At 46.7% G+C, this 25,294-nt stretch overlaps 1 protein-coding gene across 3 annotated transcripts in view; it reads left to right on the forward strand.

Annotated features, from left to right (window-relative positions):
* Nucleotides 1-11,436, forward strand: part of Znf341 (zinc finger protein 341) — a 64,627-nt gene extending 53,191 nt beyond the window's left edge. For 2 of the 3 annotated variants that reach the window (XM_004630823.2, XM_012514683.2), the window contains 5 exons: nucleotides 1,444-1,540; nucleotides 2,882-3,014; nucleotides 8,409-8,520; nucleotides 8,683-8,753; nucleotides 10,249-11,436. In XM_004630823.2, coding sequence (XP_004630880.1) covers nucleotides 1,444-1,540; nucleotides 2,882-3,014; nucleotides 8,409-8,520; nucleotides 8,683-8,753; nucleotides 10,249-10,781 — 946 coding nt within the window. In that variant the 3' untranslated portion in view covers nucleotides 10,782-11,436. The remainder of the gene's footprint in view (nucleotides 1-1,443; nucleotides 1,541-2,881; nucleotides 3,015-8,408; nucleotides 8,521-8,682; nucleotides 8,754-10,248) is intronic. The other variant, XM_023714938.1, reaches the window with a different exon arrangement.
* The last annotated feature ends 13,858 nt before the right edge of the window (nucleotides 11,437-25,294 follow it).

Below are 25,294 nucleotides of genomic sequence, written 5' to 3' on the forward strand. Positions count from 1 at the left end.
GGTGGCACAGGCCTGTAATCCCAGCACTTGGGAGGTTTAGACAGGAGGATCACTGTGGGTTTGAAACCAGTCTGGAAGGGCCAAGAAGATGGCTCAGTGGAATAAACGCTTCCCTGGCAAGCACAAGAGCCTGAGTTCAATCCCTGGTTCCGCCAAAAAAAAAGAAACCAGTCTGGGGGCTACAGAAGTGAGCCCAAGGCCAGCCTGAACTGCATATCCAGACCCTGTTTCAAACAAACAAAATCCAAATAATGAGTGCTAAGAAGAAAATAAACTGAAAGACCTAATAGGGAGTGGCTAGAGTGAATTGTTGGGGGGCAATGAGGCAGGGTGGCCAAGGAGGACCTCTCTAAGAAGATGATATTCAAGCTGAGATGTGAGGGATGAGAAAGTGCTGCTCTGGGGAGGGCTTGGGCAAGTTCATGTAATAGCAACAGCGAGTACTAAGGCCCAGAGGGAGGAGCAAGCTTGCTGTGTTCAGTTGTTGAAGGTGGACAGAGCAGTGAAGCAGTTGGGATATTAGTGAGGGTTCTCTAAAGGAACAGAATAGAACCGTGAGGAAATGTGTGTGCAACTATGCAAGAGGATTTATTAGGTTGGCTTACAGGATCATAGGCAGAGGAGTCCACAGTGGCTGCCCACACAGGATTGGGCAGCTAGCTACTTGAAGATAGAAGCCACATCACAAGAGGGATGGAGGATGTAGCACCAGGCCAAAGTCAAGGCCTGGAAAGAAGCTCACTATAGAGTCGCTGGTGTGAGTCTGCATTTGAAGGCTGAAGAAATTGGAAGCTGATACCCCAGAGCAGTGGCGAAGGCTGGAGCTCTTCCACAATGGACACTTCCTTCTGGTCCTCTGCCCTGGTTCAGGCCACAAGTCTCTTGGTTGATGCCACTCACATCCAAAGTAGGTCCTCGTCCCTCAGTTGGCAGGTCTGTGTGTCACTCGTCCACAGGCACCCTCAGAACTGTGCTCTGCCGACCTCCTTGGTAGTTTTCAGTCCCCTCCAGTTGACATGTTGTGAAGGGTGCCAGGTGGCAAGAGAAGAAAGGTGACCTGAGAGGTGGGAGGGAGTGGGTCGGGTTGTAAGGCCTTGTCTTGGTTTTCACTTTTATTTATTCACTTATTTGGTGCTGGAGATGGACTTGAGGGCCTCAGACAGGCTAGGCAGGGCCTCTGCCACTGATCTGTGGTCCTGGTGTAGCTTTTTAAAGACTCCTGGCTGTCTTACGGAGAGCAGACTGCAAGCCCGAGAGGAGCGACTGCAGCTGCCGGAGCAGGAGCTGATGCAAGTTGGGGAGGATGGAGGAAGCGGCAAGCGGAAGAGCAGATGGATTTGAGAGTGGATTAAATGAGGATTTTGCCTCCTGGTTTGGCCCTGGGGCAGCAAGAGACAGATCCGCTGCTGGGTCTCCTCACCTCTCCTCTTGCTTCCCACATAGGTGTGTCAAGTGTGTCAAAAAATACTCCACACAGGAAGCCCTGGAGCACCACCTGCAGACTGCCACTCACAACTTCCCCTGCCCGCACTGCCAGAAGGTGGGTCCACTGCTAGCTTCCTTAAGGCTGTACCATTACCCTTGTTATTATTGGTTCTTTTTTGCGGGACTCTGGCAGCCTGTCCTAAAGCCATCAAATGTCCAACAAGTGTTCCAGTGGACACTGGGTCAGGCCATCATCATTTTTTTAAAGTTTATTTGCGTCAGGTCTCCAGCTTGTGGTTGACTGATACAATAAAAGCTTCCATTAATCTATACCACACCCCTGCCCAAACCATTTCTCCCTTCTAGTTTCCTTTTAATTTATTTATTGAAGAAACAGGGCCACAGGTCCTGCGTAGTTTCCCGCAACCTGGGTTTTGCTGATTATATCCCCAGATGGGTTTACCTTGTTTCCTTATTCTGCTAATTTTTTTTTTTTTCCGGAACCGGGGATTGAACTCAGACTCTTGCACTTGCCAGGCAAGCGCTTATTCTACTGAGCCATCTCCCCGGCCCCTCTCCTAATTTTTTAGCAACGTTGTGTAGCGGATTTTCCAGGACAGCTCTGATTTACCTTGACCTCATTCTAGACACTTCTAATTATATAGCCCAAGCTCAGGCTTTGGGATTTAAAGGTATCAGAATTGAGCAAGAAGCACGTACCAGGTGCTGTGCTGAGCATTTTACCTGAATTGACCCAAAGACCCCCAGGAGGAAGCTAGGCTCTTACTATTCCCATTTTATGGGTGGGGAAGCCAGTGACAGGCCTGAGAACCAGTGTGGTGGCTGGGTTTGTGCCCTTCATCTCTTCTTTACATCAAATGGATGAATGAATGTTCATCTTGTGCCTGGATCGAAAAGTGACTGTGCTTTCTGGCCTTTTGCTATCTGTTTCCTTACTTGTTTGTTCACTTTTTCATTCATTCCTTCATCAGTCTTTTGACCTCAGGCCTGACTCTGAGGGGAATAAAAGCCCCTCTGTCTTTTTAGAGCCCTGTGTAAGCAAAGGGGGCTGCTTTTCAGTGGGTTAAATGCTGACTTAAAAATGTGGGTGATCACTCAGAAGCCGAATGGGCTCTGCCTAGCATGGCACAGGGGAGCCAGCGAAGGCATGCCTCAGGCAGCTCACCAATCCCTGCCTGGCTCTTGAAGATTCACTAAGAATGTGTGAGACTAAGGGAGAAAGTATGCCTATCTTTCTAGAAGGACAGCCTGGCAGAAGCCCAGTATGGCTGTGTCCTGACGGCTTACCCATGAGTGAACAGGATCCTGGAGGTCCTGAGGGCTGATGTGATGCTGGGTTCCGTCCCCTGGAGGCAGACAGGAAGGGGTCTGTACAGGCCTGTGAGCTCTGGAGGGGGCCTGGTGGGGGCGACCTGAAGCCACTCTTCTCCTCTAGGTGTTTCCTTGTGAACGATACCTGCGGCGCCACCTGCCCACCCATGGCAGCGGGGGCCGGTTCAAGTGTCAGGTGTGCAAGAAGTTCTTCCGACGCGAGTACTACCTCAAGCTGCATGCCCACATCCACTCAGGTAGGTGCCAGTGCCCAGCCTCTCCCCCTCCTCGTCCCTTTAGTCCCTCCCCTGCCTGTCCCCGTTGGTGCTTCTGGTGCCCTCCAGCCCCCTCCATCCCTTCCCTCCTCCCTCTACACCCCATTAGGCCTCTCCTCATCCCCCTGACTCCCCGTTCTTCCTCCCCTTCCTGGCCCATTACTACCTGCTGCACTTATGGAAAGGCGATATCACCCTTGCTGGAGCAAGATGGGCCGCAGAGCTGGGGGGACCTCACTCCATTCCACCACTTTGAGCCCCAAGACTGGGGGTGCTGCTCTTGCTGCAAAATTCTCAGCCAAACCTATACCAAGACCCCTTTCCTTGCTTCCCCAGTTGAGACATATTGACATTAATTTTTTTCTGTTGAACTTTAATTTTTTTTTTTTTTTTGGTTGTTTTTGCGGTACCGAGGATTGAACTCAGGCCCTTGCACTTGCCAAGCAAGCACTTATTCTACTGAGCCATCTCCCTGGCTCCTCAGACTTGTAGTGATTCTCCTGTTTTCAGCCTCCCCAGAGCTGGGGTTATAGCTATGCGCAACCATGCCTGGTTTTGGTGGCCTTTTCAGTGCACCCAGGAGCAGAGCCAGCATGACATGTGGTATGGGGGACTGAACCTCAGTCCCTGCGCTTGCCTAAGCACGTGCTTAGTCCACTGAGCTATCTTTTTTTTTTTTTTTTTTTTTGGTGCTACCAGGGATCAAACTCAGGACCTTGCGCTTGCCAGGCAAGCACTTATTCCACTTGTGGCTATAGATAGATGGCTATCTCCCTGCACCTTCCCCGTGCTATTTTGCCAGCCCTAAAATTATATGTGTTACATTGAAGTCATATATATATGCACATAGAGTATATTAAAACAAATTTTGCAAAGCAGTACTTTTTTGGTCCAGTTCTTGTTTTTAAAATGATTACTACCTGGCATCGGTGTACACCAGTAGTCCCAACTCTTTGGGTGACTGAGGTGGGAGGATCACTTGTGCCTCATAGTTAGGCTGGTCTGGGCAACATAGTGACACCATGCCTCCGAACAAAGACTGAAGTCTACTACAGATTGTAACTCACAGTTTGCAATTTTTAAGCTATTTCTAATTCATTCTATTACTGTGTAGTATAGATTTCTTTTTTCTTTTTGCAACAGAATTTTGTTATGCAATTCAGGCTGGCCTCAAACTCACTGTGGTCCTCCTGCCTCAGCCTCCTAAATGTTGGAATTATAGGCGTGCACCATCACATTGGGCATCATTCTTTTTTTTTTTTTTTTTCTTTCTTTCTTTCTTTCTTTCTTTTTGTTGTTGGTACCAGGGATCAAACTCAGGACCTTGTGCTTTCCAGGAAAGCACTTATTCCACTGAGCTGTCTCCCCAGGCCCAATCATTATTTTTTAAAAACTAATTTTAGTGGTTCCATAGTCAGCTGGCTCCATTGCTTTTATTTATTTATTTTAAAATTAACTTTATGGGTTCAATTAGTGTGGGTCACTCTAGTTTTAGTCTGTATCTGTACATCATACTTGCTTACTTTTGTATAAATGAGCATGTAATTCAATAATTTTAAACCTTATTTCTTAGTTTGTGTATCTTGAAGATGTTCTAAAATAGCACCTTTTTTTTTTTTTAATGTACTCGGTTGTTACAGGGTTTCATTAAGCAGCTGGGGTCTCACTAAGCAGCTGGGACTCACAGTAATCCTGTTATCAGCCTTCCCAATGCTGGGATTGCAGGCTTGTACCACCACACCCAGACTCTGGCCAGCTCAGCACACCCTGGGGGCAGGGCTGCCAGGGGATGTGGTGCCAGGGATCGAACTGAGGTCCCTGGGGTTGCCTAAGCTTGCCTAACTAGGCACTTTAGTCCACTGAGCTATCTCGCTGGCCCAATAGCCCCTTCCTTTTTGCACTGGTATGATATTCTCCTGTCCCATAAGATGGACCCTTAGGCTATTACTTTTTTGCAGTGCTGGGGATAGAATGCAGAGCCTGGAACATGCTAAGCCAGTGCCCCACTGCCCAGCTATACTGTAGCCCGAGGCCTTTTTTTTTTTTTTTTTTTTTTTTTTTTTTTTTTTTGTGGAACTGGGCATTGAACTCAGGCCCTTGTGCTTGCCAGGGAAGCGCTTATTCTACTAAGCCATCTCCTGGGCCCTCAAGGCCTTTAAATTGCTTCTCAGCTGTTAGTTTGGAATTTGCCACTACATTGTGTGGATCCCTTTGGAAGTGGATCTGTAGTATTTATTCCCAGCAGTGTAAGGTTTAGGTTAAAATGTGTGTGTAGGATTGAGTTTGCTTTGGGGATGATGCAAATGTTCTAGAGATGATGGTGGTGGTGGCTTACTGATCTTAATGCCATTGAACTATGTGTTTAAAGATGGCTAAAATGCTAAATTTAATGGTATGTCTATTTTACAACAATCAAAAAGAAAAAGAAGCATGTGCATTATAATTTCGGTAGATATTGTGAAATTGCCTTCTTTGCTTTTTAATTTTTATTTGGGTACTAGGCATTGAGCCCAGGGCTTCATATGTACTCTACCATTAAGCTATGCCCCAGTCCCTCTCTTTATGGTTTTTTAAAGTTATTTTTCAAAGGGCCAGCCAAATTGCTCAGCAGATTAAAGCACCTGCAAGCAGGTACAGGGGTCTGGGGCTCAATCCCCCAGCCTGCCATTCCGGCCCTCCCCCAGGGTGTGCTATGATGACAAGGCATTTGAGGCTGGGCATGATGTCACATGCCTGTAATCCCAGCTCTTGGGAGGCTGTAAACAGGCAGATCACTACAAGTCCAATCTAGAATACCCTGTAGACCCTTCACCAATATACATATATATTTCAAAAGTAGGGCTGAGGAGATGGCTCAGTAGAACAAGCGCAAGGGCCTGAGTTCAATCCCTGGTTCCACAAAAAAAAAAAAAAAAAAAAAAAAAAAAAAAGTAATATGTACTGATTGTAAAAGTGAAAGCAATATAGAAGTACTTAAAGTAAAAACCTCTTTTTTAGTGTTCACTGTGTACTTCAGGCTGGCTTCAAACTTACAGTAATGGGGCTGTGGAGATAGCTTGGCAGTCTAAATGCCTGCCTGACAAGCACAAGGACCTAGGTTCAATCCCCAGTACCACATGCCGTGCTGGCCCCAGAACCCCAGGTGCACTGTGCTGGCCACCAAAACCAGGCGTGGTGGTGCACGCATGTAATTCCAGAGCTGGGGAAGCTGAGACAGGAGGATTGCTACAAGTCTGAGCTGTGTAGTGAGACCCTGTACCAAATACATACATATATATATATATATATATATATATATATGATTTTTTTAAATTTTTTAAAATTTATTTTTATTTGTGTGTGTGTGTGTGTGTGTGGCAAGCTCAGCCCACCAGGGTGCGCGGCTGGCTGGCATGTGGGACTGGGGGATTGAACCGTGGTCCCTGTGCTTTGCTAAGCTTGTTCTAAGTAGGTGCTTTAGACCACTGAGCCATCTCACCAGCCCCCATAAAAGATTTTTTTTTTTTAAATTTAAAACTTATGGTGATACTCCTGCTTCATCCTCCTAAGTGCTGGGGTTATAACCAAGGGCCATCATGCCCAGCCATAAAGTAAAATGCTAAATTCTCCCTTCGTATCCTGCTTTTTGCCAACAATTTGGTGCTCTCCTCCCCCAGTCTTTCTGAATCTTTGTTGTATATAAAACACATGGTTGGGGCTGGAGAGATGGCTCAGTGGTCTAAAGCACCTACTTGAAACAAGCTTGGCAAAGCACAGGGACTGCGGTTTGATCCCCCAGCACCACATGCCAGCCAGCCCCGCCCCCTGGTGGGCTGAGCTGGCCACACACACACAATAAATAAATGTAATAAATAAAAATAAATAAATAATTAAAAAAATAAATAAAACACATGGTTGAGGAATGTTGGGCACACCTGTAATCCCAGCACTCAGGAGGCTGAAGTAGGAGAATCATGCAGGTTCAAAGCCAGCCTGCCCTACATAGTGAGCTCAAGGCCAGCTTAAACTACATAGCAAGACCCTGTCTCACAAACCACTACATTCATACACATATACATATATGCAAAGAAACCACATGTGACTAGGTTTTTGTGATAACAAAAACAAGACAGCTGTTCTGTAGCTTTCTTTTCTCTCCAACATTGTGGCCAGAAGGTCTTTCCAGCTGCAGGGACACAGCGCCCTTAATCTTCTCAATGGCTGCAGAGTGTTCCATTCTAAGGACCAGATTGTCCATAACCAAATAGGTTGGCGGTTTTCAAAGTACTTTGTTCATTCCAGAGAGCAAAAAATGGCAGGAAATCAAGTCAGCCTGAGAATAGTCCATCCTTTTTAAAGGGCAGGTTGTGACTCCATATGAGCTCTGTGAGATCCTGAGGGAATCCTTGGGTGATACCTGACCTGTACCCCCATGTTGGATTTGGTGGGAGGTGGGTCTGGGGCAGCAGGGGGCTCTGGATCGCATTGCCTGCCTGGAATCTTCGATGCCTGGGCTGCAGCGTAGACCATGGTGTAGTCACTTCGCCTCTCTGAGCTGCGAAAGGCTTAGCTCTGAGGTGGGATAATGGAAGTTCTGACCTCCTGACATGTTGCTGAGCTTTGGTCAGACAGAGTGTTTTTTTTCCTAGTGGACCCCCTGGCTATATTTCTGTGACCATCACCTATCTCAGGCTGTGCCCCAGACTCATGCCCAACTCTGTCCCTCTCATCTGTTAGGGAGGCTCACTCATCATGCTGGCCCTGCCTTCTCTCCACCTGCTTCCCGAGGGGCCCAAGGCCTTCAGTCAGGTGCGCCCTCTGCTCATGCCCTCTGCTGGCTTCTTAACTAGCTCAGTGAAGGCCAGAGTCCTTTCCTTTGACTGCACAGTCCTCCGTTGGGCCCTTCCTCTCTGAGCTCACCTACCTCAGTTTCTCATCCACCTCTGTCCCAGTCTTCCTGGTCTCCCCACTGTCCCTCAGGCGCTCAAGTGTGGGTGCCCTGACTGGGACCTTTGCCCTTGCTTCCCTTCTGCCTGGGACCCTCACCCTGGTCTCTTTCCTGCAGCCTCAGGTCTTTTCTGTGTTCTCTCAGCAGAGAGACTTCTTTGACTAGCCTTTCTAGAACAGCCACCTTGAGTGTTGTGGCATGAGTCTCTCAGCTACAGGGAGGCTGAAGCAAGAGGATCGCTTGAGCCTGAGAGTCTAAGGGCACCTGGGCAACAGAGTAAGACCCCATTTCAAAAAAAGCACCCCCCCCTTCTACTTGGCCAGTCAAAGGAGGACTAGAAGAGGCTGTTTCCCCCCAAGCCACCCTCTTTGGAGAGGAGCTGGTCTCCATCGTCTCCAAGTGCAGTCTCCTTTGGGATCTTTACTCTCTCTTGTCTGTGTCCCTTGCAGGTGAGAAGCCCTATAAATGCTCAGTGTGCGAGTCTGCGTTCAACCGCAAGGACAAATTGAAGAGGCACATGCTGATCCACGAGCCCTTCAAGAAATACAAATGCCCCTTCTTGTGAGTGGGACCTGTGTAGGCTGGCAGAGAGTTGGGTCGGGATGGGGGCAGCATGGTGGGCTCACACCCCACCCTGCTTCCGGGCCCAGCCCCCAGGGTGACAAGGGTGTACCATGGCCTGGAGCTAGTGAGCTCTCCCTGACTGGTGGTGTTGGGTTCCAGGACACACACAGGATGCAGCAAGGAGTTTAACCGGCCAGACAAGCTGAAGGCTCACATCCTGTCCCATTCTGGTAAGGGGCCTAGGATCTTTGGGGGTGTGGCTCAGCTCAGGGGCCTGGGAGGAGGAGCAGACACACTCTCACCTTACAGTACAGGTTTGCACTGCTGGCTGCCGGAAGCCAGGCCATGTTCAGGACCATAGGCTGTATGGAAAGGAACCATGTGCCCCAGTCCAACCCTCCCATTCCACTCCCATCTCCTCAAGGGACAACAGAATCAGCGTGGCACCCAGTGGTGGAGGGATGTGAATCAGGCACGAGCCAAGATGTGGCTGGGAGGCTTCCCATGTACTTAGTCTTGAATAGGGTTTTCAGCCTGGGCTCCCCTGATGTTTTGGGCCAGATAATTCTTTCATGAGGGTTGGATGTTTAGTGGCCTCCCAGCTTCTACCCACTAGATGTCAGTGCCATCCCTCCCACAGTGTGACAGACAACCAAGTGTCTCCAGGTGTTGCCCAAGTCCTCTGGAAAGTAAAGTCACCCCTGCTGGAGAACTAGTGGTTTGCAGAAGGATTCAGTAGTTAAAGAAAGTTTGAAAACCAGAAGAGCAGATCAGGGGTGAGGCAGAGCCTGGGCTTGAGCCTAGACGCTGACCTTTCCTGCTGGGTGTCCTCAGGCCTATGGCTACATGGCTCTGAGAGCCTGAAGGCACCTGTTAGATGCCTGGCCCAGGATGGGTGTGGGCTGGAGCTGATTTCATGGGGACGCACAGCATCAGTGGTGATTCACTGAGGGTGTGACCAGGAGTTCCTAACGCTTCACGGGCCATGGACACCAGATAGACAGACGGCAGCTATGCTGCCCTTGGGTAGAGCTGAGCATTTAGAGGGGAACAATGAAAGTGAACAAGGACTGGAGGACTTTGGGTGCAGGGCTGGAGAGAAGCAGAGGTGGCTGAGAAACCCAGGAGTGTGGGGACCAGGGAGTCTGGGATGAGCCCAGTGCTATGGGATGAGTCAGCAAACAGCTTTGCAGGGAGAGGGAGACACGGGGTGGGCAGGGCTGAGGGGGGAGGGTATGTCTGGTCACACCCCCTCTGTAGGAAACTTGGGTAATCAGCAGGGAGTTTGGAGCAGTGACTGTCACGCTTATTTGTGTGTTTGACAAAGACATCCGTAGCTCCCTATAGGGAATGGTGTGAGGGCCAGGAGAGGCAGGTAGCCAGAGGAAGTAGCTGCCTCTGATGATCTGGGTGAGAAGACAATGGGGGCCTGCAAAGTTCGCTGAGGCTCAGGGATTGAGCAGGCTGCTGCGGGCAGAGGAAACAGCTCATGATGGCCCAGAGGCAGGACTCTGCTGAGTGCATTGGGGAAGAGCCTGTGGTGTGTGGGGAGAGGGGAGAAGGTGAGGGGAGAGGGGAGGAGGCGAGAGTAGAGGGAGCAGGGCCAGATGACAGAGGTGCTTGTAGGGGGATTGAATGCTGTCTGGAGAGGTGCGGTTGTGGGGTGGAGTCTTAGAGTCTCAGGGTGGGGAGTAGTGCGCCTTCCTGACGCCCTCTTATCCCCAGGTATGAAGCTGCACAAGTGTGCACTGTGCAGCAAGTCCTTCAGCCGCCGCGCCCACCTGGCCGATCACCAGCGTGCCCACACGGGCAACTACAAGTTCCGCTGTGCGGGCTGTGCCAAGGGCTTTTCCCGCCACAAATACCTCAAGGACCACCGCTGCCGCCTCGGCCCCCAGAAGGACAAGGACATGCAGACCCGGAGGCCCCCCCGGAGGAGGGCAGCTCCCCGCAGTGGTGGCAGCGGTGGTGGGCATAAGGCGGTGACCTCCTTGCCTGACCCACTGGAGCTGGAGGAGTTGAAGGATACGGGGGCTGGGCCTGTGCCTGAGGTTACCCCTGGCAAACCACCCTTCTCAGAGCCGGATGCTGTGCTGTCCATTGTGGTGGGCGGCACAGTGGGCAGTGACCCTGAGCTGGTGGTACCTGGGCACGCTGAGGCACTGGGCTCCAACCTGGCTCTGGCTGAGCTGCAGGCCGGGGCCGAGGGCCCGTGTGCCATGCTTGCGGTGCCAGTTTACATCCAGGCCTCCGAGTGAGGCGAACTCAGCCTGTTGAGTTTGCTTTGTGGGTGCCCAGAGCTCGTGCTTGAATCTAGCCCCTGGGGCCACCCAGTGGCAGGACATTTCTGGGATGCCATTCCTGAGCCCTGGCCCATGGCTGCCCTTCTGTGTTCCTGTTCTGCAGAGAGGTTCTCTGCATGCTGGGATTGGGACAGGGTCACCTACAGTTCCTGGACAGCAATGGCAAGAGAGAGCCTGAACAGCCTGACTGGTAGTTGGACTGCCCAAGAGAGAAGACTCAGTGGTCTCACTCACCTCTCTTCCAGGCAGCCTTGGTGGCCTTCAGGCAAGCTGCTCTTGGGAGGCTGGATGTGACCGGAGTCCTTATCTGCTGGACTTTCTCTGTTTGGATTCCCCACAGCCTCCACAGATGACTCTGCAAGGCTGATGTTCAGGAGGCATTCAAGTGGCATGGTTAGAGTATAGCTAGGAGCCAGAGCTGGCTTCAAGTCTGCATTGCCACGCACTTATGTGACCCAGGGCAAATCACCACACCTCTGAGCCCTGTGTTCCTTGAGTGTCCAGTGGGGCTTACAGTTGCACTACCTCCAAAGGTTGTCTTGGGGAACTGGTGTGATGAAACACGTGCAAATGACTTGGCAAGTGCTCAATAAATGTTTTTACCACTCTGTGTCCCAGTGGCTCTGGCCCCGGCCTTGGCAGTTCCTTTCTCAGCCCCCAGGTGGCAGCACCACTCTCTGAAGGCTGAGGCTTAGAAGTGTCACACAGCCTTGACCTGTGGAGGTTCCACAGAGGAGCAGGTGCTCCTGGGATAGTGACTACAGGGTCTATCTGAGCTGCCTGGGAAGGAGGTTTGCACTCATGTGTGAAGATTCAGGATCCTAGTGAACTCCAGGCGTCTGATAGAATCTAGAAGGGCATCCCAGTGGGCCTCTGCCTGCCCCAACCTCTCACCCCCTTCTCCAGAGGGGTTGGGTGGGGCAGAACCAGCTGGGTGGGAGGTAGGTAGGGGAAAGGGCCCCTCCAGATTGTGCTGCTTCTGTTATTGGACAGGAGACCAATGCTCGGAGGAGGGGCATGGCAGGGTACGGCGGAGCTGCTTGACTGAGGCTGCTCCTAGAGGGCTGGGCTGTCCCTCAGACCCTGTGCTGGGCCCCACTGCCCACTCAGGAAGGGAGGAACAAGGCTGGGAAGAGTGAAAGCTGTGTGTCCTGTCCTGCAGAAGAGCCCAGGAGGGCGTGGGGTGGAGGCAGGAGGGCTCCTCAGAAGGAACAGTGCTTGAGCTGGGCCTCAACATGGTACTTTGGCAGGTCTGTTGGGGAGGTGGCCAAGAAAGCAGGGTGTGAGCCAGGACAACGAGATTGGCCTGGCAAATGGTCCAGGCCTTCTGTTGTGACTTCAACATTACCTTAGCAGCCTGGCCAGAGCAATAAGACAAGAAAATACAGAAATGCAGTCATTCATAAACACTTGTTTGCAAACAATTTGGTTCACAAAAGCATTTAGCAAACTTGCTTCTGTTTGTAAACTCCACCTCAGGTGGCAAACAACCAAGTTCGTCTCTCCCACACAAACACAGATGGAGCCATCTTCCCCAGATTTGTAAAGGAAATTAAGTTTGTGAATCAAGGTACTACTGTCAATGTTAGAAGGATCATAAGGTGTGAGATAAATAACAGCGAAGCTGAAACTATAGCAAGATCAATATATGTAAATTTATAGTATTCCTGCGCTCTAGAAACAATTAGAAAATTTACTGTAAAACAGGGCCATTTCCTCCAAGAACCTAAGCATTTAACTCAAATTAGAAACTGTCTTGTGCAGAGTGGGCCAGCAGATGAGCTGGGCTCCTCTTTTTTTTCTTTTTGTAGAACCAGGAATTGAACTCAGGGCCCTGCACTTGCCAGGCAAGCACTTATTCCACTGAGCTATCTCCCCAGCCCTTCCTCACCTCTAATGATTGACATACACATCATCTGTGTGTGGTCCTCGTTCTTTCTTGCTGTCTTCCTGCTGCTGCAGCTGAATGTCACTCACTTCTTTTCTTTCTTTCTCTTCCTTTCTTCTTTCTTTCTTTCTTTCTTTCTTTCTTTCTTTCTTTCTTTCTTCTTTCTTTCTTTCTTTTCTTTTTTTTTTCTTTTTGAGACAGGATCTCACTATGCAGTTCAGGCTGACCTTGAGCTCACTTTGTAGCCGAGGCTGGTCCTAAACTCGCAACCATCTTCCTGCCTCAGCCTCCCCAGTGCTGGGATTACAGACCTGCACCACCACACTCAGCTTGCTTGCTGTTTTCTGTTCTACAGAAAAGTGCTGAAGCTCTCCTATCTCTCCCAGTGGGAAAACAGGATGGTGAGAGAGAGCCACGTGTCCGCTGATGTTCCTCACTCTCTTTGCACATCCATCTTGCTGTCTGGACCCTAGGTGCACAGCTCAAGGGACTCTGTGTATCTGCGTCCCATCCCTCTGATCCCCCTTGGCTCTACACTAGCTGCCCTCGGTTTCTTCAGAGTACATGTGAGGGCTTGACCCTTGACTAACCTGACCAAGTGTCTGTTAGTGCCAGGTCTGTGCTCTGTGCCTTACTTATGTGCCACTGAATTCTCAACCCCCCCTTTGAGGTCAACTGTGTCACCCCCTTGGTACGGGTGAGGAAAGGGTGAGGAAAAGGCTCAGTGAGGAGTATAGCCTGCCCAGGTACTCAGCAGCCGGAATGTTTGTGGCTGAGCTCAAACCGAGGCCTCATTGCCTCAGGTCATGCCTCACTCTTTTTTTTTTTTTTTTTTTTTGATAGAGGGGGTTGGACCCAGGTCCTTCCCACCCAGTCAGGTGACAGTGTCTGTCACTAAGTTACCCAGGCTGAGTGTGGACTCATGATCCTCCTACCTCGGCTCTGAAGAGTACTGGGGTTCCAGGCATGCTCTATACACCAGGCCTCGCTCCTTGCTTTTTTTGGTCTGTGTGGCTCTTTCCAGCTCTTGTGGACACGGGTTTTATTGGGAAACACTTCTCAGTCAGTCCTCAGCTTCTGCTGATCCCTCCTCAGCCTGTCCCATGAACTTTCTGGTCTCCTTGCGTTCTCTCTTTCTCTATCATGATCTGGTCCCTTGACAACAGCCCCAGGGAAGTTTTCTAGAGCCTGAGAGCCTGAATCTAGATGTAGAATCAGATTTTGCACTTTCTTATTCAAACCCTCCAGTGGCTTCTGTTCTCTTTTATAAGGAAACACAGCACTCCCCCCATAGATTTCAAGGTTCTATGTTGATGAGGCCTCTACTAAGTCTTCAACCTCTTTTTCTATCCTTCTTGCTCCTCCTCCATCACCTTAGCTAATCCTTGTCTCAGGGCCTTTCTACCAGATAGTCCCTCTCTCAGAAAGCTCTTCCCTCAGATTTCCGAAGGGCAGGTTCTTTCATTTGTTCAGTGATGCAAATTCATGTCCTCATAGTGGCATTTCTTGGTCAACCTGCCTAAAATAGTCCTCAACTCATTCCCTACATCCTTACTCTGTTTTGTTTGAATTTATCATCCTTCACATTCCATCAGGCATTCCTTTATTTCTGTTATCTTCATTAGAAACAGAGGGTCCACAAAGGCAGAGACATGGTTATATCCACATCCCTAGAACCGCCCAGGCGTCATTCAACCAGTATTTGTCAAAGGAATGAACAGCACTTGGAGGGAACCAGGCACACATTGCCCATCCTTTCTTCCCGCCCCAAGGAGACCAATGATGTGTTTTTCCCCCAGGAACAATCTGCCTTTAGTCTGAGACACAGCTGACCAGAGTCCTGAGAAGTGGTGTCTAATAAAGGACATGTCTTCTTTTGTCTGAAGGTGGGGCACAGGCTATCTGGGTCAAAGGACTTAGGCTGTGGCTTGGAAGTCTCAGTTGACAGAGCAGCTGTCCCTGTGGCCCAGCAAAACATGTTGGACCAGTTTTGCCTCCCTGGGGAAGAAAGTGGAGGCGGCAGTGGAGGCGCTCCCAATCCCCACAGCTGCCAGAAGTGACCCCACAGCTCTGGGTCTGAGCGGTCAGGGAGGTTGGCAGATTCTACCTCAGGGTTCTCAATGTGCACTTAGACATTGAACCTGGAGTCTGGACTTAGCTGGCCAAGGCCACCTTCTGGGCTTCACTTCTTTGTAGAATCACAGAGAATGAACTGGAGCCCAGAGAAGGAAAGGGTCTTGTTCCAATGTCTCACAGAAGCAAGGCTGCCTTAGTCCTTTCATTAATTCACTTAACAGCTATTTATTGAGCTCCTACTATGTGCCAGGCATAGCTCTAGACACTGAAGTTACATGGTAAATAACAATGATCTATGACAATCCCTTATGGAGGAGGTGGAAGATAAACAACCAACAGGTAAATAAGTAAGTGATATAATATGTTGGAGGTGAGGTGTCCTGGAGAAAAGGAAACACTAGGAGAAGAGAGGGAAAGAGGAGCAAGAGGCCAGTGTGACTGAGGGAATGCAGGGAAGGAAGAGGACAGGGTGACCTGGGAGGATCACAAAGCATCAGTGAAGGCACTGAAAGGACTTCGCATTTTTACCCTGAGAGCCATGGAGAACCGGGGCCTGTGAGCAGTACACTGACTGAGTATGATATATCTTTCAAGGAAACCCTGTGGTTGCCACTGTAGAGAGTGCAATGGTCCAGGCAAGAAATGATGGTAACCTGGACCAATGACAGCAGTGAAGATGGTGACAAATGGTGGGGTGCTCAGGGTTCAACCAACAGGGTATTCTCAGGGGGTGGGCATGGGCCTTTCCTTCCTCTAGAGGGAAGGCTCTGGGAGGAAGATTCAGGAAGTCAGAGGTCATGTCTGGGAGCCTGTGCGGTGCTACAGATCAGTGCCTGCCCCGGGTCTGTGCATGGTCAGGCGAGTGGGTATGGAGCAGGTCTTGCATCCTGCATTAGCTCAAGTGCAGGAGCCCTGAAGCCCACAGGCTCCCTGTACCCCTGCTTGCCCTGCTTAGGTTCAGCAGGATGAGGTCTGTGCAGCCCTGGCTTTGCTGGCTTTGTCCTACTTCCCCGGGAGATCACACCTGCGCCTAAGTCCCTTGTACTTCCTTCATTTATGTCTGAATGTGCACTTCTTTCTGTGCCTCACATTTGAATGTGGGCAAGATAGGACAGTGGCTAACCTGGTTGCCTGTGCAGGAAGCACCCAAGGACTGCCCCTGCCATAAGCTGTCACCTTGGACAAGCCGTTCAACCCCTCTGTTTCTCCAGTATCTAATATATAAATGGGAATAAGAATAATGCTCACTTTATGTACTCGTTGTGTGTGTTAAATAAGATAATTTATGTAAAACAGTCAGTTTCATATCTGGATTAGCAGAAAGTGCTCCATAAAGATTTCCTGTTAGTTTCTCAGGGTTCAAGAGGCAGCCACACCACTTAATAATGCTGTGATCTTGGGTGAGTTATTCCATCTCTCCAAGGGCTGGAGAATGGATTTGATTTTGTTTTTTTCTGTTTTAGTCCAAGCATCTGAACCATGCTAAGCACACACTCTGCTGCTCTTCTATATTCCTGGCTTAAATAAGCTATTTGGTATTAGCTGTCTGACTCAGAATGGGGACACCATAGATGTTAATGATTTTTTTTTTTTTACTATAACTTATTTGTTTAGTAAATATTTTTTGGCTACATATCCTAGGCCAACCCCTTATCTATGTTCTCACTGAGAGTCACAATGGCCCAGTAAAGAAGTGTTCCTTTTGTTGGAAGGATAGGGAAACTGAAGAGGGTTGAAGCACATGGCAGGATGTCATAGGCCTAATTCTAATTTTCTTTTTCCTGGTGCTGGGGATTGAACTCAAAGTCTCACACACAGTAAGCCTGGCCCCTGGGCTGATGAGATAGCTCTACAGTCTAAAGTGCCTGCTTAGGCAAGCATGGTTTGATCCCCAGTACCACATGCCACACCAGTCCCACCCCTAGGGTGGGCTGAGACAGCCACCAAAAAAAAAAAAAGCCTGGACCCTGCTAATAATCATCAGTTGTTTTTTTTTCCCCCCTCCCAGTTCTCAGTTGGTCCTTTGTGGTGGGCATCAAAGCATGTTCTTTTACACATACACTTTAAAACAATGTTTGATAAAATTCATCATTTTAAAGTATAAATAAAGCATATAGCTGGATGGGGTGGTGCACACCTGCAATCCCACCACTTGGGAGCCTGAGGCAGGAAGATCACTGTGAGTTGGAGACCAACCTGGGCTACAAAGTGAGCTCAAGGCCAGCCTGAACTGCATAGTGAGACCCAGTCTCAAAAAGACCAAAAAAACAACAAAAACAAAAACAAAAGCAAAAACACACACAAAAAACCAAAAAACAAAACAAAACAGCAACAACAACAATAAAAGACCCTGCCTCAGAAAAAAAAGCACATAATTAAATACTCTTTAGTATATTCTTGGTATTGTGAGACCATTACCACTATTCCATTTTTATCATCCTCCCCCTTAAAAAAAAAAAAAAAACCTGAGCCCAGAAAACATTCATTCCCCATTTCCTTGTCTTATTTTTTTATTTTTTTATTTTTTTGGCAGAACCAGGGATTGAACTCATGCCCTTGCACTTGCCAGGGAAGTGCTTATTCTACTTAGCCATCTCCCTGGCCCACACAGTTCCTCTTCTTGTGTACCTAGAAAGCACTAATTTTCTATCTCTATGAATTTTTTTAATGGAAATATACTTTTTAAAGTTTCTAATACTAGGGGCCGGGGAGATGGCTCAGTGGAATAAGCGCTTCCCTGGCAAGCTCAAGGACCTGAGTTCAATCCCTGGTTCCACCAAAAAAAAAAAGTTTCTAATACTAGGAGAAAATATCATACTATGTCATAAGTAGATTGTAAGTCTAAGATACAGTATAAATCTTAAAACAAAAATTAGGATCAAACTGGGGGGGCACTTTTAAAACCTGCAACCACATTCCCTTTGGTAAACAAATCCATTGCCTGACACAAAACAGTGCCTTCAGGGTCAGTGTAACCACTACTCAAACTAAATTTCCTGGGGCTTTCCTTTAGTTTCTGGTTATCTTGCACCTGAGTTGCATAGCCTGAGGTTACAAGAAGTTAAAGCCCATTTAATTTCTTTTTGAAGTCATCTCTTTTAAGCTAACTTTGTTTACAGGAATTAGTGAGGTAGAAATTTTTTTTTTTTAAATTTATTTATGTGTGTGTGTGTGTGTGGCCAGCTCAGCCCACCAGGGGGCGGGGCTGGCTGGCATGTGGTGCTGGGGGATTGAACCTCGGTCCCTGTGCTTTGCTAAGCTTGTTCTAAGTAGGTGCTTTAAACCACTGAGCCATCTCACCAGCCCCAGGAATTTTTATTCTTGGCAAACAGCAAGAAACAGCCACTAGTTACTAAACAACTTAGAACAGTAGTGAGTATATATTTTTACACAACAGAGAACACAAGATTTACACTTATAGTCTAAAATGTGAGTTAACCCATTACACTGATACAGGGAAATCTCCAAACAACATAGGGAGAAAAACTCATCTCCCACCCTTAAAGTTACCTGGACCGAGTTCGTGTTCTCTAAAACCAAAGAATGAATTTTAGGAACAAACGGAGGTTATAAGCAGAATGTATTTATTGAGGGAAAGAAAACTTCTGTCTGAGATAGGGACAGGAGGGGGACCCAAGGGGGTTGTCCCCGGAAGCTGTCTCTTCCCGGGACTTTTATCGAGGAAAACCATGGTGGGTCTGAGGTGGTGAAGACATGGGAACTCGCTTAGGTGGGCATGAGGTGGGACAAAACTATGGTCAACCAATGAGATTACAAGCACCACTGCTCAGGTAAAATTGATTGAATCCAGTACCAAATAGAGAAGCGAGTCAAGTAGCAAGCGGGCATGAATATGGGACAGGGTCTCTTCCCCTTGGGGGTTGGGTCAGTGACTCATTTGGGCTCATCCTTAGGGAAGAATGTAGCTGTGTTTCCTCTTTTGTCTTGGTCTTGAGGTGTGGCCCATGTGGGAGTGTCTGTCTCTTCCAAGTTGCAAGGTCACCTTGTGCTCCATCTTGTCTCCTTGAGGGCCTGACTGTCTGACTGCCTATAATATTTCTATCTAATTCAGTTGCCTACAACAAAACAATATTCAGAAAATTAATTAAATATTAATTAATTAAAAATTAAATATTTGGGGGCCGGGGAGATGGCTCAGTGGAATAAGCACTTCCTTGGCAAGTGCAAGGGCTTGAGTTTGATCCCAGGTTCCGCAAAAAAAAAAAAAATAAATAAATATTAAAAAAAAAAATCGGGCTGGTGAGATGGCTCAGTGGTCTAAAGCACCTACTTAGAACAAGCTAAGCTTAAGCAAAGCACAGGGACCGCGGTTCAATCCCCCAGCACCACATGCCAGCCAGCCCTGCCCCCTGGTGGGCTGAGCTGGCCACACACACTAAATAAATAAATAAATAAATAAATAAATAAATTTTTAAAAAAAATCAACTAAAAAAGTTTTCATGATAGTAAAGAATTACTAAGAATAGGGGCCAGAGACATGGCTCAGTAGAACAAGCGCTTCCCTGGCAAGTGCAAGGGTCTGAGTTCAATCCCTAAGAATAAAACATAACATAAATACTGGAATGGCAAATATATGACCAGCACTTCTAACAGTTTGGGGATAGGATATTGCCCAAAGTTACAGCATGTCATGGACATGGACAGTGTCCATGACACTTACTGGTGGCCAGGTGTCACTTGTGGGACTGAGCTACTGCTATTTCCTTGATATCCACCCTGTAGACACAGACAGAATCATGCCCCATAGGGTGCAGGAGAAGTCCATTTGTAGAGTGTGCTGATAGAAATATTTTGCTCCTATATACAAAAGAATAACTGAAAGACTGCTTTTGTATACCTTTTATTCTCCTGTGTTTAATTGTTTGCCCTGCTTGGTGGGTTCTTTCCATTCTCATTCATGGGGTTGTGGTCATTTTGATCCCTCTCTAGAATATCTTTTAGTAGTCTGTGTAGGCTTGGCTTTGTCATCATGAAATTCTTTAGTTCTTTGTCATGGACATATTTCATTTCTCCATTATACTTTTTTTTGTGGTACCAGAGATTGAACTCAGGACCCTGCACTTGCCAGGTAAGTGCTTATTCTACTGAGCTATTTCCTGGTCCCTCTCCATTATACTTGAAAGAGACTTTTGCAGGGTATTATCAGTCTGGGTTGGAATTTGTTTTCTTGCAAGACTTGTAGTACTTTGCTCCATGTTCTTCTTGACTTGATGGTTTGTGAAGAGAAAGCTGCCATTATTCTGATGGGTTTTCCTTTAAATGTGGTGTTTCTTCTCTCTAGTGGCTTTTAATATACTGTTCCTGTGCTGAATTTCTGGGATCTTGATTATTATATGTCTAGGTGTGGTTTTAATTGGGTTGATGTTATTTGGAGTTCTATATGCTTTGGTTACTTGAATGTCAGATTGTTTTCCCATATTTGGGAAGTTTTCTGCTATTACTTCTGCCAGTATTCCTTTTATATCATTTGTATTGACTCGTTTTTCTCACTGATGCCTATTAGTCTTACATTGTTCATCTTTGCATCATCTTGCAGATGTTCAATTATTTTTTCCTGCATCCTTTTTTTTTTTTTTTTTCAGAACTGGGAGTTGAACTCAGGCCCTTGCACTTGCCAGGGAAGTGCTTATTCCACTGAGCCATCTCCCTGCCCCCCCCCCTTTTAAATTCTGTATTTTAGGGAAGGGTGTACAGAGTGTTCAGGGTCTCAGTACTAGATCAGACTTGTAGTGATGTATCTGTTTACAACCTACCAAGTGCTGGGATTACAGACTCATACCACCATGCCCAGTCTCAATCACCATCTCAGAGTGTCCCAGGGGGATTGAACCTAGTTGTTTTTAAGAGATCTTTTCTTACCTTTTCACTAGCTACAATGGTGTCTTCAAGGTCTGAAAGTCTATTTTCACTTTCATTCAAATGATTTTCCCAGCTTGTGATTGAGGTTTTAATTTTCTGTATAACACTTTGAATCTGCTTCATGCATTCTATTTCTTTCCTATATTGCTCATTCAAAGATTCCATCATTTTTCTATTCTCTATTTTTTGAGCAGTGTCTTCTTTAGAAGCACTTAGTACTACCTTCATTATAGTTATCATTTCTTTTTTGTTTTTTACTTCAGAAATTATTTCTGATCTAATTTCCTATATACCTTTCTGTAGTTGTTTCTTTACTTCCGATGCTATTATTTCAGAAATTTCAGGTGTGTGATTTCCAATCTTCTATGCTATTGTCTCCTGCATTTGTTTTGGGTGGGCTCGGAGCCTAAGAATTCATTTTGCTTCTTCTTTTGACATTTTGTACAGCACTGTCTTCTGACCTTTGGTGTAGAACTTTGGTACGGTTATCACCTTAACACCAGGTCTAGACTCATCCAGGTGGGTGTGGCTTGGGTCTGACTGCTGTGCACCACTTCTTCCTGCTGCAGCCCTCGGAGGTGAACCGTCTGTGCCACTCTGGCAAGATGTTCTGCTGGGTGAGTCTTGCCTCTAGCCTCTCTGCAGAGAGTTCTGCTGCAGGGTTCCACACCAGGCCTGTCTGATGGAGGAAGTTCCACTCACACATGAGGCCTGGGTCAAATGAGGATCCGGCAGGCCCTGGAAGGTCCCACTCGCACACATGGGCTTAGGCTCTGGGTTGAATCGAATTTTTCTTTATTTTATTTTATTTTTGCTTTTTTGGGACAGAGTCTTTCTATGTAACTCAGGCTGATCTTGAACTTAAAAGAAACCTCCTGTCACAGCCTCCCGAGTGCTGGGATTGCCAGTGTGTACCAACATACCCAGCCAGGTTTTCACTCTTAAGTATGATATCGTCTGTTGGTTTTTCTTTGTTCAAGTTTTCTGTGGGTTTTTCAGATACTTTTTAATCAGGCTGAACAGTTTTCTCCTATTCCTAGCTTATTAAGTCTTTTTTTTCATCAGGAAAGTATTTTATTTTTTTATTTTTTGGAACTGGGGATTGAACTCAGCCCTTGTGCTTGCCAGGCAAGTGCTTATTCTACTGAGCTATCTTCCCGGCCCCAGGAAAGTATTTTAGTTGCTCTATGGCTCTACTTTTTTTTTTTTTTTTTTTGGACCAGGGATTGAACTCAGGTCCTTGCGCTTGCCAGGGAAGCGCTTATCCTACTGAGCCATCTCCCCGGCCCCTTAGTTGCTCTATGGTTGGCTTTTACAACTAACAATAACCAAAATTGTCTGCTATTTTAACATAATTATGAGACACCAAGTTTATTTTATTTTATTCTGTTTTCTGTCTTTTTGGGTACTGAGATTGAGCTCAGAGCCTTTGCACTGAACTACATACACTCTCAGTCCTTATTTTTATGCTACTCTTCCTCCTCCTAATAATAATCCTACTACTACTATTATTTAGTTTTTGTTGAGATGGGGCCTTGTTACGTAGTTCAGGCTAGCACTGAACTCACTATGTAGCCCAGGCTGACTTCGAATTCATGGTGATCCTCCTGCCTCAGCCTCTCAAGTGCTGGGATCACAGATGTGTGTCACCAGGTGGGGCTTCAAACTTGGTCTTGAGCACCAAATCTAATCTTGGGTTCAATCCCCTGGATCCCCACACCCACATCCACACCAATAGAATGATTGAATTATATCCCTGAGATGTTTTCCTGGACTCCCAGAATTATGACATGAGGAGCTCTGTTATTATTCTGTTTATCCCAGAGTAATAGGAGACTAGTGGTGATGAGGTCTGCAGTATCTGTCTGTTCATGTATTTTTGGAGTAATGACTCAAACTCAGCAAGGATTATCATCCCTTGCTTGGGAGCAGCATGACGTAGGTAATGGGAGAGCAGTCAGATTGCTTAGATATTGAATGGGTTATTGTACCACTGACCTAGCTTGATTGCTGTATCTGTGTGTTTGTGTATGTGTGCGTGTGTGTGTGTGTGTGTGTGTGTTCTGAGGGACTGAACCCAGGTCCTTGTGTTCTTACATTCTCAGCCCCTTTTATTTTTTGTTTTGAGACAAGGTCTCTAGGGTACCAAGACTGACCTCAATAGTGCTATCCAAAGTAGCTGGGATTGGACCAGGGAGATAGTTCAGTAGAATAAGTGCTTGCCTTGCAAGTGCAAGGGCCTGAGTTCAATCCCCAGTTCTGCCAAAAATAAATAAATAAATAAATAAATAAATAAAAATAAAAATAAAGTTGGGGCTGGGGAGATGGCTCAGTAGAATAAGCGCTTCCCTGGGAAGCACAAGGGCCTGAGTTCAATCCCCAGTTCCACAAAAACAAACAAACAAAAAACCAAACCAAAACAAAACAAAAGTAGCTGGGATTATAGGTGTGCATCACCATATTCAATAGCATTCTTTTTTTTTTATGAAAACATCGCAATGCTATAGAATAAATAAAAGTGTGACTTATGTTTTATGGTATGCTTCTGTGAATTCTTGAAGATGCTAGAATGATTGAATTATATCCCTGAGATGTTTTTCTGGACTCCCAGCATTTTGACATGCCACTCTGGCAAGATGTTCTGCTCCTGGATCAGCTGGGTGAGTCTTGCCTCTAGCCTCTCTGCAGGGAGTTCTCTGTACCATGGTCCCCGATACCATGCCTGGCTTAAGAAGCACTCATTTCTTCATTGAACAGCATTTCAGGTCCTTATTAAGAACTGGTTTACTCTGTTTTCATGCAAGTGTAACAAATGCAAAGGACTGAAAGTATCATATTAGAATGATGGGTTTGGAGAAAATACCAGCTATTAGACACAGCCTTATTTATGTATTTTATTTATTTATTTTTTAGTACCAGGAATTGAACTCACGACCTTGTACTTGCCAGGCTGGTTCTTATACCGCTGAGTTATCTTCCCAGCTCCCTGCCTCTCTTTTGTTTTCCTTGAGACAGGGTCTGACTATATCCTTCAGGCTGGCCTTGAACTTACTATGTAGCCTTGACAGGCCTCGAACTTGCAGCAAACCTCCTGCCTCAGCCTCCCAAGTGCTGGGATTACAGGCATGTACCACTATGCTTAGAGACAGAGGCTTATTGTTAAAGGATGAAGACATGATCCTTGTTCTTATGTTTATTTGGTTGAGATCAGGCCTTTCTATAAGGCTCAGACTGTCCTGAAATTTGTAGTGCTCTTTCTGCCTCAGCCTCCCAGGTTCTGGGATTAAATGTGTGTTCTATTATGCCTGCTGTGATCTTTGTTTTTCTTGGTGTTGGGGATCAAATCAGAACCTTTTACAAGCTGAGGAAGCACTCTGCTGCAGAGCTATACATGCTGTCAGCCCAAGGAGATGATGCTTGTCAACAAAGATGAGGGAAGGGCTGGTGAGATAGCTCAGCAGACTAAACGCCTGTTTAGGCAAGTGCAGGGACTACAGTTCAATCCCCAGTATCTCATGCCACGCAAGCCCAGCCCCCGGGTGTGCTGAGCTGGTGAGTTCAGGCGTCTGTAATTCCAGTGCTGCTGGAGAGGCTGAAAACAGGAGGATCACTATAAGTCCAAGATGTGTAGTGAGATCCTGAGCCAAATGCATAAATTAAAAAAAAAAAAAAGATGAGGGAAAATAATGAAATGGAGCCCTATGTCCAGCTGGGCCTGTTAACTGTAGGAAGAATAAAAAAATTCTCAATACTTCTGCTTTTGAAAGTGTTGGGCCTGCTCTGGTTCAGTTACATAGCACTGCCTACAATAATGACCTAAAACATTAGAAATCAAATACATAGTGTTAAGTGCATACCATGCTGCCTGCTGTATGCCCAGGCCTTTGCCAACAAGCACTTAAATTCCTATTTCACACAAGCTTTCAAGAGAGCCTGCTACCATCATTTCCAGTTTTCAGTTGGGAAAAGGAAACCAAGCACACAGAGTAGAAGTAGGTCTTCCATGCAGTTAAGGCAGGTGTTTAAACTGGAGAGTTTTAAAGTTCAGAGTCAAGGCAGCTAACCTCTCCTAGGTGAATAAATAGTAGAAAGGCATCATTCCAGGCAGATCAAACAGCATTTTCAAAGCTAGGAATACAGTAGTAAGTTACACTATAGAGTCATTACACTTCTCTAGTCTTGGTTTAGTCACATATAAAATAAGAACAAGTATTATCTGTCACTGGCTTATAAAAATTAAATGATATATGTAAAGAACTTTGCACAATATTGTATCTGGATCACAGATTTAGAGTTCTAGGAATTGATTTCATGGCTACACCATTAAGCAACACCTCCAGCTTCTTTTTAGTTTTTTTGTGGTACCCAGAATTTTTGGATTAAACCCAGAACATTTCTACTGAGCTAGAATCCACAACCCTTTATTTTTATTTTTATTTTATTTTTTTTATTTTGAGACAAGGTCTGGCTAAGTCTTCTGGCTGGGTTCGAATTCACGATCTTGTCTCAGTCTCCCATAGCTTTGGGATTATAGGCAGGCTCCTTCCCTGCCAGTTTCAACTCTTTCCTTTGAGTGACACTTGGCCAAGTCTCTGTGCGGGGGATTTCATCCCTTACAGTTATT

Source organism: Octodon degus, unplaced genomic scaffold (genome assembly GCF_000260255.1).
Source record: "Octodon degus isolate 3935 unplaced genomic scaffold, OctDeg1.0 scaffold00037, whole genome shotgun sequence".
Classification (NCBI taxonomy): domain Eukaryota; kingdom Metazoa; phylum Chordata; class Mammalia; order Rodentia; family Octodontidae; genus Octodon; species Octodon degus.